The 12,004-nt window shown below is 43.7% G+C and overlaps 1 protein-coding gene across 1 annotated transcript; it reads left to right on the top strand.

Moving 5' to 3' along the window:
• The first annotated feature begins 1,606 nt into the window (after window positions 1-1,606).
• On the top strand, window positions 1,607-9,731 carry LOC100823388 (E3 ubiquitin ligase PARAQUAT TOLERANCE 3). Its single transcript, XM_010237514.3, has 15 exons — window positions 1,607-1,823; window positions 2,395-2,494; window positions 2,712-2,790; window positions 2,903-3,066; window positions 3,175-3,254; window positions 3,400-3,471; window positions 3,547-3,703; window positions 3,795-3,943; window positions 4,114-4,281; window positions 4,359-4,646; window positions 4,860-4,904; window positions 5,042-5,294; window positions 5,580-5,705; window positions 7,790-7,967; window positions 8,793-9,731. The coding sequence occupies exons 1-15, from the start codon at window positions 1,658-1,660 to the stop codon at window positions 9,423-9,425; spliced, it is 2,658 nt and encodes an 885-aa protein (XP_010235816.1). The 5' UTR covers window positions 1,607-1,657; the 3' UTR covers window positions 9,426-9,731.
• Window positions 9,732-12,004: the final 2,273 nt, after the last annotated feature.

The raw sequence follows: 12,004 nt of genomic DNA, 5'->3' as shown, positions 1-12,004 counted from the left end.
GCATATGTTTGAAATTCAGGTGTTTCTCTGTAGGAACTCTAGTTAAGGGGTTCAGTGGCATGACCCATAACATAGTTTTGTTAGTATTTTTTAACATGTACTCCCTCCATTCAAATTTGAACTGAAACCATGACAAGAATTTAGGAATGGAGGGAGTAAATCATATTCTAAGACAAAAGATCACCGGTAAATTTTCAAGTGCTATATTTTTCTTCTATTCTTTTTCAGGAATTCTAACCGTCCTACCCTCGGTATCAGATGAGTTGCATCATAAGAGCATGTGGCCCAAGTTTACCACTCCAGGCACCTACACATGCTCAAAGAATGTATGTGCAACTAACCATCAAACACACTCATCTTTACTCAGGTTAGAAATGCTTGAAGGTTGTCTCGAGCCACTAACATGATGTGAATTTCTACAAACATTAGGAATGCAAGGAAAGCAGCGTATGAACAAGATCCAACAACTGTCAAAATGTGAATTTCTTTGGTACAAGTTCCCTGCTGTGATTTTCAAGACTGATCGCGAAATTCTGTCGGCTTCGTTCTTCTTTACTCCTTGTAGCTGCACAAGGTTGTCTCCGAGTAATTGATTTTGGATGATGAACTCTATATTCAGTGCTTTATATGTGAAAGGTTGACATATTGTGAGCGAGCCACCGTGGATATATGAAATCATAGATGCTTGTTTCACTTCTGGCATACCTAGGTTGATTCAGACCTTATATTTTCTCTCCTGTTAAACCACTTCCAATGTTGTGACCTTTTTCCATCAAAACCTGAAAAATACACTTTACACAGATTGATGGAAGATATGATTATACATGCCCGGTATAAGAATAGCATAAATAGCGTATATGATACAATACATAGTAAATATTCATCTTTTTTCTTGAATTTTTTTGAAACTTTTGAGCAGCAACGGAAGAGAGAGAATTTATGGTGTGGAATTGACACTCAATCTGAGTGGAAGCATTTTACACTTCAAAGTTTTCTCCTCGCATAAAATGAAAAAGAACTTCACAATTTTTTAACAGAAGAAGAAGAGAGAGAAATTTTGGTGTGGAATTGAGACTCAATCTTGGTGGAGAACTGGAGATAAGCATTGTACACTTCAAAGTTTTCTTCTCGCAAAGAAAAGAACTGCAAATTTCTCTTGAAATCCAAGTCATAAACTCCAACTGGTCTTAAAAAAGACCTCCTCATGTACAAGTAGTTTATTTACTTTTATAATCCTAAAGAAAGTTTATTTACTCAGAGTGGGAGATCCATCTCCTCTTCCAGACTTCCACCACGGTTTCCTCTCCTCCGTCCCGTATTCTTTCCCCTTCCAGTCTTCCTCTTCATCGCCCGAGTCCTGACCTACCCAAGCAAAGCTTCAATTCGACCCGATGCTGCTCTAATAGTCTACCACCGCTGTGCCCTAGACCTGCCGCCGCGCCGTAGAGCTTAGCACCACCGCCGACGGCTGAACCCCGCGCCCCCGCCCACCCCCCCGCCCCACCCCCCACACCCCGCGCGCCTCTCACGCCATCGCCATTCCCGTTCTAACGCTGCTTTGACATCCATTGAGTAGTTAAACCTCACCGCCCACCACAAAGTTTAGGTGTGCCGGCGCACACCCGGCACACCATCTAGATCCGGATCCGCCCCTGATATGGCTGTGTATTACAAGTTCAAGAGTGCCAGAGACTATGACTCGATCCCGATCGAGGGGCAATTCATCTCGGTTATCAACCTGAAGGAGAGGATTTTTGAGTCGAAGCATCTTGGCAGAGGCACTGATTTCGACCTCATGATCTCGAATGCGCAGACTGACGAAGGTTTGCTCTTTCTCAACGGGAGCGTTTGTTTGATTTCTTGTGTGGGTGAATGTGTACAAGATGTTATTGCTAGATAATGTTGTGTTAAGCCCAGGTTATAATGCTTTCAATTCGGTAAGGTAAGCTATGGGCTGTTTGATCCATGCACTCAAGATGTCTGGAAATTGCCTTATCTAGCTTAGTCTCATTTGTTGCCTGCCTCAAAATGTTCTAATGTTCTGAACTTTCTAAGACATGACCTACAGGGTTGACGTGGAGGTTAACTATAGTCTGAGCCTAGACTCAGTGAAGATTTTTCTTTGACAATTTGACCTGATTTTTGTTTGCAAAGTTTAATGGAGTAGTTTCTATGTCTTTTGGGATGTCGAGCACATGAACCAAGTAGTGCATTGAAGACTAGTAACTTTTTTTCGATGAAATTTATGTGTTTGTTTGCTTACAGTAGGCAAGCAATCGTACCAGGTTGTTCTGTGAGGCATTGCAATGTAAATATCTTGATTTTTGGGGGATTTGGGATGGGGGTTATACAGTTGATGTGCTTAATTAAGTTATTCCTGTGATGTTTGTTCAGAATATGCTGATGAATCCATCATGATACCAAAGAACACTTCGGTATTGATTCGCCGGATACCTGGACGCCCAAGGATGCCAATCGTCACTGAACCAGAACAGTACCGTCTTCATGTCTTGTTCTTTGTTTTTGTACCGAATACATGTCATGCCTGATAATCCACAATCCTCATGCATCAGAGCCAAATACACATGAGCCATCTTAGCAGATTTTTAGTTTGTATGTTTGACGGTATCATGTCACTGAATATGGTCCATATCAGGAGTTAAGGCTCCTTATCAGCTATCATATTTAAGGTTCACATCCATTTTTTGCAGGGTGATAGCTGCAGAAAATAAGGTAGAACAAGTCATGCCTGCTGGTAGCGCTTTTTTTGGTGATTCATCTATGAAATTTGTAAGAATAGCTTGTACTCTGGGTTACTATTTATCCCCTACAGTAATTTCCACTGCAAGTGCATTTGGAGGTTTGAGCTACTCGGCTGATATTTAAGGTATTGAAATTGCAGCCTGAAGAATCTGAGTGGGATGATGAGTTTGGCAACTCTTTATATGTTTCTGATTCGGTTCCTTCTCAGCCTGCTAGCCATGCAGTTGATGCTTCTGCTGAAAATCAAATTGATGAAGATAGTAAAATACAAGCCCTTATTGATACATCGGCCGTTGACTATAGGTGAGTAATCTGCTGGACTGGCTGAATTGCTATTTTATTATACATAAGGGAATAATACAAATTGAATGATGTTTCTGTAATCATTTAACTGCATGATCTTAATTTCAGCCAAATCCCTGATGGGTATGGCTCTGGAAGAGGGTATGGCAGAGGGATGGGCGGGAGAATGATGGCTGGCCGTGGTTTTGGTAATCCTTTATGCATTGTTCTGTTTCTTTGTTTCTTTTACAAGATTTATGTAGAGCTTAGAAATGGCATCCATCTTTGTGAGGGAAGTTACTCTGAAATGAGGCGTTTATATTAATTATACTTATCTGCTTTGATATTCTTAAGGACGGGGACTGGGTCGGCTGGAAAGCAGGGCACCTCCTCCTGGCTATATTTGTCATAGATGTAAAGTACCTGGTATGTAGCTCACTTGTCAAATCTTCAGCAATTGAACATTAGGCCTTGTTTCACTTGACCAATGTTGTTTTGCAGGCCACTTCATTCAACATTGTCCAACAAATGGTGATACTAGATATGACGTGAGAAGGATGAAACCCCCAACCGGCATTCCAAGATCCATGTTGATGGCAACTCCAGATGGCTCGTATGCATTGCCTAGTGGGGCTGGTGCTGTTTTGAAGCCAAATGAGTGAGTATAATTACTTATTTTAGTTAATTTTGTAAACAACTAATGCCGCATCTACTTGGAGGCAGACACCAATCTTTCTTTTTTTTGACAGAGCTGCTTTTGAGAGGGAGATAGAGGGCCTACCCACCACTCGCTCTGTCGGTGATCTCCCACCAGAGTTGCGTTGCCCGTTGTGTAAAGAAGTAATGAAGGATGCTGTTCTAACTAGTAAATGCTGCTTTAAGAGTTTCTGTGATAAATGTGAGTTGTGCTTTAAAGAACCTATTGTTACACACAATTGTCATTGTGCGAATATGTTTTTACTGTATGGATTTTTGTGCATTGCATTTTTCCTGTTCCTCTCATCTTCACTTTCAAGTTTCAAGCAAACATGCTTTTCAGTGGGCTGACATACTGTGTTTTGCTGGCAGGCATCAGGGACTACATAATTAACAAGTCAATGTGTGTCTGTGGTGCCACAAGCATATTAGCAGATGATCTTCTCCCCAATAAAACTCTAAGAGAAACCATCAGCCGCATATTAGAGGCACCACCAACTAGCAGTACAGAAAATCCGGGAAGCATGGTGCAAATACAGGGTAGGTGCACATATCTATCAATTATATCACATTATATGTCTATAAGAATTAGCTAATAACGATAGTATCTTGCGCAGACATGGAGTCGGCTCTACCTATACAACCCAGGATTAGGTCTCCTGCTGTTTCTGCTGCTTCAAAGGAAGAGCCTAAAGCACCGACGCCTATAGAAGAATCTCCAGACGCTGAGAGCCATAGTGGAGTGAACACTAATGTTGATGCGGGTTCTTCAGATAAGAAGGCTACCACGATTCCAGATGTCTCTGAAGGGACAATGAACTTTAAAAATGTCAAAAAAGAAAAAACGCCAGAAGTAATTCATGTCGCAAAAGAGTCACCACAAAAATTGCCTGCAGGCGAACAAGGTGATAATCTTTCTGTCCTGTTAGTTTTCAGCTAACCCTTGCCACTGATGTGACCTCACCGCAGAATTTCGTTGATAGAGACTTCTAACTTTTTTTGTGTCCAATTAGCCAAAAGTTCGCCTTTTTTTTTATTTTGGCGATGAAGTGTGTGCTTGTTTGATATTTACACTGATTATTTTCCTTGAAATAATGAGATTATTTTGGTGGCTTCAGCTGTAAAGAAGAAAAAGAAGAAGAAGGTGCGTGCACCAGGGAATGGTAAGTTAAGATCACCGAACAAACACGACGATATGTTACATAAAAGGAATACATTGACATATTTGTTTGGTTGCACTGTTATTGGTTGGATTTCATTTTAGGTGTACTTATTCAGGCATTGCTTACTGTACCTACAGGCGAGGAGCAATGGAGAAATTATCAAGATTTTGGAGCTGAAAATTTTGGTGGAATGCCTTTGGGTCCAACAGGGGTTTTTAATCCTTACTGGGGAGGAGGGATGCCATTGCCAATGGATTACATGGGTGCACCATTTCCAGGTCCCATGCCATACATGGGTTATCCACCAGGTCCATTTGATCCTTTTGGTGGTGGAGTTCTCCCTCAAGATCCATTTATGCCCCCAGGATACATGATGCCAACAGTTCCTAGGTATATCTTTTAGCATCATTTTGATTTTCTGTAAAGGAATTTGTACATGCCTAATAATACATGTATGGACGTACTTTTGACCTGTGGAATTTTAGCGGAATGTATAACCTACTAAATTTGTGGCAGTATTTCAACAATTGGGTGGGAGATGAGTATTATGGCCATATTAACATCTTTGAAGCAGATTGCAATATACCTGCCTTCTCGTCTTTCTACAGATTGGCAATTACAATGGCCAGTTGGCCACTGCTGAAATGATGAAACTCCTGAATAATCTATTTTCAGGGACCTTTCCGAATTAGCAGTCAACAATATGGGAATGAACATGGGACCTCCAGTTGTAAGAAGGGACGAATTTGAGCCCAGGAAACCTGATGGGAGGAGACGTGAAATGGACCTATTCAATGAAAGGTGATTAGACATTTCAAATCACACGCTTTAGTTTCACTCAACATCCTACAACTTGGACACTTCGAATCATATGCTTTGTTTTCACTCAATGTTTTACAACATGATGCAATCAGTTCCCTTTTAAGTTCAGATTTATTTACTGCATTGGCCTATAAGTGGTACCCCTATGCCACATATTATACCCCTATGCTCATGTGTCTTGTGACCTGGTTTTGTTTTGATTTTGCACCACAATCATCAACATAACATATTTGATTTGGCAAATAAAAGGGGAAAAGACGGCTGTCCAACACATCAGGCGTGGTCCCATGCACACCTTGGCCTCAAGTGTCGCAAGCATAGTGTTAAAACGTCTCCTGGAGACTGAGCATGTGGCGACTCAGGCTGACATGCATTCTGCATGGCAAGGTCAAATAAGGTCGTTCCCCTCAATGAAACAATTTAATTGCCTAAACTCCTTTGCCAGCTTTGGGCTTGCATGAGCATGAGTGCTCTGCAAAAGAAGCAGATCAAATCAATCTGAGTTACAACGAGCCAACTCCTGCTCGAGTATACATTGTTGCAAATATCTTGTCCAGCAATCTCGTGGCCCTGATAGAACATATCCAAATTCTGCACAAGTAAAGGGCTCAAACCCACTCTTCAAACATCTAGTAAAAAAAACATTTGTGTTGCAGGCTCAAATCGTCCAACTAGAGGTTTAGAGCACATACAACATTCCCTTCCTTTACGTGTAATTACCCTCTAAAGAAATCTTTTATAGAATATCAGCACCTCAAATGTACTAATTAAACGGAGGGATAAGAAAGGGGTTCCTGATTGATCCTTGTTAGTATTAGAAACTACAGAAGACAAAGCTGGACTGTGTTCACATCAAGGTGCGAAGTTCTGGATCTGCTTGCTCTTCGTAAGTTCGTATGGACACTGGGCTTGGTATTGTAGGAGGGTGGTTGGCAATGAGGATGATAAGCTAAGCTCAGCATGGCTCGGTCAGTTAGATAGCACTATCATCCTCCTACAATACCAAGCTCAGTTAGATGTCAGTAAAAAGAGTTTTTTCTTTTCTTTTTCTGCACCGTTTGGAAGAATTCAAGGGTGTCAAGCACGGTTTTGGAGCTGAACATTGGGTTTCCTTACTTGTGTAAGGATTGGGGAAGGGAGGGAGAGCTTGTTTCGTAAATCACAATTCATATCATTAAGTTGAACAACAGTATATGCAACCCCACGTTGACCATTCAAACATAATTCAATGATCAGAATGTGGGTGTGAAATCAGGGCTAAAATGCCTCACACAGAAAATTCTGATCCTTTTATGCTCTTGATCAGAATTCAGAAGCATGTGATATAGTCTTAAGTTCGTATATGATCTGTGTGGGGTTAGTTGTGCCCAATTTCAACTTTGTCTGGTTCTGTTAGTTAGCCCATAATCTTAATAAGTTAGCATGGCCCTGAACTAAACCCTGTTATACATCTTGTTGTTTTGGCTGCATCAAGTTGGCTAGGTGCTTGTGTTTTTTCTTCTGTACTTCAGGACCTCTTATATGCTTCTATATGGAATTATGGGGTCACTCCCTAATGTGCTTAAAAAAATTCATTTAGGTGTTAAGTAGATTGTATGTTTTGAGTGACAGCAACTTGCCACTTGTTCTGCAAAGTGCAATTCCTCGTGCCATGAAAGTCCATATTCCTGGAAGCTTCTTCCTCAGTTAATTATCTGGACTATGTGAAATAACTAAAAATGTTTTAACCAATCCAAGTTTAGCACCACCTGTATTGATCTTCATGTTTTTGGAGGCTAATGTAGTAGGCCTGCACAGGTTAATCGACATTTGGTTGTGTTTCAGTCTATTAAGTTTTTGATACCAATGATTGCTTTTCTCTTTTCCATGTATTGTTTGAACTGTTTTATTTCATCAAGTGAGTTGTGTTGTGGTAACTTGCTACTTTGATCCCTTTCTCTTGAAGGCTTTTTTTTCTTTCTCCCAGACACTGTTGATACTGATAAGTTAATTAGCTAGAGGACCTGGGCTGTTTCAGTCCCTTTTTCTTCACTGAGTTATTAAATGCTAATCTACATATGCAGGGAGCGGGATCGGGAGCGGGAGCGTGAACATTCCCGCGATAGGGAAAGGGAGCGGGAGCGGGAGAGGCAGAGGGAGCGAGACCGTGATCTGGACCGAGACCGAGACAGGGAGTATCGAAGGGAAGCAAAGGAATCATCAGGAGCCGTAAACGATAGTACCTCGATGAGACCTAAGGATGTATGTCTTTTCCCGTCAATCTATTATCTTGCAAAGTTATGTACCACTATCAGTCCCATGGTAAACCTGTGGGCGGCGGCAGCGGCAGTGGAGAGGTCAGCAGCACTGGACAACGCCTTCACCACGGTCGATTCTGATATTTACCGAACAAGGAAGGCACTCTGTTGCATTCCTCTACATGCACGCGTTCGCAGCAGTGAATGCCAGCTCGACTGGGCAGTGTTCTTGGCCAATCCCGGCAAGGCCGATGTGCTCAGGTTCTCGGGGTCACACAAGCAGCAGTCGCTGGTCCGAGTTGTGTGGCAGCGAAGACCTGTCGTTGTTCCACTGCCTGTTCCTAGAGTCCAGTCTCCTTCCCATTGCCTTTCGTGTGTTCGTTGCAGTTTGGGTTACAGGATGGCATCGATAAACTGGGAGAAACACATCTGTTTATTATATCTTCGTCAGTTTTATATTTTCTTAGGATGGGATTCTTAAGAATTTTTTTCTCGTTTTGCCTTTTGGTTGTTTTGCTTTAAAAATAAAATATTGTCTTTTTTATCTTTCTTTCTCTCCTGATGTGATGTGCGAAAGGCAAAAGCATGGGGGATCACGGTGCTATATAAAAGCGACGACGATGTGCCTTTGTAAAATTACGGTTACGTTCCCAAACTATGTAGGATTAGTCTATGCTCCGTAGTTTATGCTGTAGAGGCTCAAGGCTGTGCATTAAATATTGTTGACCGTGCGACTTGGATACCTTGGACAAGTCTCCGGGGGAAAAAAGAAGTTAGATGTAGCATTGTTCTGACTTGTGGTCCCATGTTTGCTTTCTCTTGCATGCAGAGGCCGAGGCCCGAGGCGGACAGGTCCGACCGCGCGCCGCCGCCGCCGCGGTCACTCAGCCCGGACCGGCGGTCGCGTCGTTCCCCGTACCGGTCCTCCAGCTCCGGCAAGAAGCGCTCCTCCTCCGACCGCTACGACGACCAGCCCCTCCCGCCGCCGCCGCCGGCGGCGGCGTCGTCGCGGCAAGAGGCGGAGCACGCGAAGGCAGCGGCAGCCAAGGCCAAGGCCAGCGTCTTCTCCCGCATCAGCTTCCCCGGCGACGCCAGCACCTCCGACGCCAAGCGCAGCCGCAGGTCGTCCTCCGACAAGCCACTCGCGTCCTCCTCGTCTTCTTCGTCCAAGCGAGGCGTTGCAGTGGCCGAGGAGAGCGACAGCCGTCATCGCCACCATCGCCATCACAGGGAGACGGCCCCCATGGCGGAGGAGGAGAACGAGAGGCGGAGGCCCGCGGCTGCGGACTACGACGACGAGGAAGAGCAGTCGAGCGAGGAGGAAAAGCACTTCAAGAGGCGCCCGTCGTCCTCCAGGCGGGAGCGGGAGCACGAGGAGCCGCAGCAGCACTCGCGGCGGTCCAGGGAGCGCGCCGACGGCCACCACTACAACGGCGGCGGCGGCGGCCACAGGCGCCGGTGACGCAGGAGGCGAACCTACCTGCCGCCTGCCGGCCGCTGCTGCCCTTACTCCGGTGATGGGCGTCTGCGACGAATTGATAAGTGCGCCGCGAGGGTGCCTCCCAGATGTCTAGAGCAGAGCATCTGCGCTCTGTTTCTTTCCTACTAGTTCCTTTTCTTTCATGTACATTGACCCTTCGGGGTTTCGAGTTTAATCAAATGATCACATGAAATGAGGATTAAGAATAAGTATGCTTTGAGTTGCGCATTCTTCTTGGCTACCAGCCTACAACGAAATGAGGCAAATGATCAGTTGATTTTCTCCTCAGGAGGATGTTGGAGTACTTATGTTGATTTTCTTCTCAGGCGTAGTGTAATTTTCGCTTGATGTCTGCTTGATCATAATCGCGGAGACTTGCGAAATGTGAATCACGTAGCGTTAAGAATGAAAACGTAAATATGTACAAGCGCCCCTTGTTTCTAAACCAAACAAGACATTGAATTTGTAACTTTGTACTTCCTCGGTCCGGAAACAAGTGACTTGGATTTGTATAGTAAGTTTGATCTTTGATCGATATTGATAATCCGTTTTTTTTTCTTTTGCTAATCGGGTGAATGTCAGCACTTTAGATTTAACCATCATATCGCTTCATCCAAATTTTAAAGGTCCTCGGAAGCCATCGGAACAACAAAGCGGCGGCATGCTCACGTATGTTGATGGGTTGTAAGTAGGGATGCAAACGGGATCCCACAAAAGGGCACTTCTAGTTCAATTCTGAAATCTCCTATTCATACTTTGAGTAAAATTTGATTACTCCCTCCGACTCATATCAATTGTCTCAAATTTGTGTAAATATGAATGTATCTATGTTTAAAAAACATCTAGATACATGTAATATTTCGACAAGTAATTCCGGCCGGAGGAAGTAAAACATTTAAGAAATGAACATGGCCTGTCTTCTCAGGATCCCATTTACATCCCAACTTGTAGGTACGGGGGCTCTCCAACTTTGTTTTCTGTTGACTTGGAGAATAAACAAGTTACTGTCATGTATAACAACTCGCTTTGAAATATCCCCTTTCACCAATAGTTGTCGCTTGGAAAGGTGAAGTAAGCGTGCCTATCAGACCACCTTCATGTTGTTTCCTGCTATTACCATACAAGATAGCTTTTCATATCGCTTCATCCAAATAGGTGCTCGGAAGCCGTCGGATGAACAACGCGGCGGCATGCTCTGTATATGTTGATGTGGGTTGTACGTAGCGGGGACTCCCCAACTTTGTTTTCTGTTGACTTGGAGAATGAACAAGTTACTGTCTTGTTTCCTGCTATTACCATACAAGATAGTTTTCATTAGGTCTTACAGATCTGCTTTTCAATAGTATGTTCTTTTTCTGGACATTTCATGGAGGAACAATATGAAGGTGGTCTGATAAGCACGCTTCACCTTTTCAAGCGACAACTATTGGTGAAAGGGGATATTTCAAAGCGAGTTGGTGATGATTATTATCTGAAGAAATAGTCATAGGGATATCTTTGAACCTACTTCTCTGGACTTTCTCACATCGAGATCCGAGAGAGGAAATTCTCTTTTGGAAACCTTACTTAAAGCCTTGTCTCTGCCCACTATGTCTGGCCCTTCTCTAATGCAGTTCTTGTGCTGGCAGTAATATCTGGCAGCTTCTTCTTTTTTTTCTTCCAATTTTTCTTTCCCTTTAACTGACGACAAAAAGATGGCCTTCCAGGCTTCCAGCTGCTGTCAAAAAAAGAAAGAAAGATGGTCTTCCGGCTAGTTTCATTGTAAACCAGAAAACTGCTGCTTCTGCTGCTGATTAGCATATCAAAATATCTTTGCAGCATCTAGTTCAATTGCATTTCAATACAACACACAACATTTTCTGATTGCTACGATGGACCGAGCAGCAATAACATCATGTCATCTCTTTGCCTGCAAAAAAGAGAGCAATATCGCTTTCGGAAATCCCAAACGCGGAAAAAGGGTGCGACGAGGAGCAGGGACACGAAACCTGTGGCCGGCCGGCGAAATCTTCGGTCGTTATCGCTCACTTGCCGGACCGGAGAAGAATGTTTCAGATGCTATACTACTCTGACTAAGAGAAGCCAGCGGCCGAGACGGCAAAATATGATAAATCCGGTAGGTACATCCAATCGACCTGCCTAGTTCCTGCGCACGCGCTATTTTCTCTGAACGACATTTTCAGAAACTAAAGGTTACCCTGCGCGCAGAACAGTAGAATACGTACAGGAGCTTGAGATTGCAAGCTGAGACGCAAGAACGGAGGGAAAGAGATGGGAGGAGAAGAACTGTTGTTGTTGCTTCTGCTGGTTGAGCTACAGAATAATTTGAAGGGACTATTGCAGTTTGATGATTTGTTGACTCAACGTGAGAAAACCTATAACCTAGTACTTGCTTCGTGCTTAGTGAGAGATACCCGTGTAAGACTACGGAACGAGCTGCGAAAGGGATACGTCTCCTGACTCGTCGCCCTCCCCGTTGAAGAATTCTTTTGCCGCACGTACGCACTGGTTTACGAGGGACATCCATCCACATCCCGGCCAGCCGGACGGAAAAAGGTACT

This window comes from Brachypodium distachyon, chromosome 3, assembly GCF_000005505.3.
Source record: "Brachypodium distachyon strain Bd21 chromosome 3, Brachypodium_distachyon_v3.0, whole genome shotgun sequence".
Taxonomy (NCBI): Eukaryota; Viridiplantae; Streptophyta; class Magnoliopsida; order Poales; family Poaceae; genus Brachypodium; species Brachypodium distachyon.
This window is presented reverse-complemented; position numbering and strand designations above follow the sequence as displayed.

Bases quoted from the DNA above. Each gene is read 5' to 3' on its own strand.
- LOC100823388 (XM_010237514.3), top strand. From the start codon at position 1,658: ATGGCTGTGTATTACAAGTTCAAGAGTGCCAGAGACTATGACTCGATC. The intron at 3,944-4,113 runs GTGAGTTGTGCT...TTTTGCTGGCAG, and splicing joins TAAGAGTTTCTGTGATAAAT to GCATCAGGGACTACATAATT. The intron at 4,905-5,041 runs GTAAGTTAAGAT...CTGTACCTACAG, and splicing joins GGTGCGTGCACCAGGGAATG to GCGAGGAGCAATGGAGAAAT.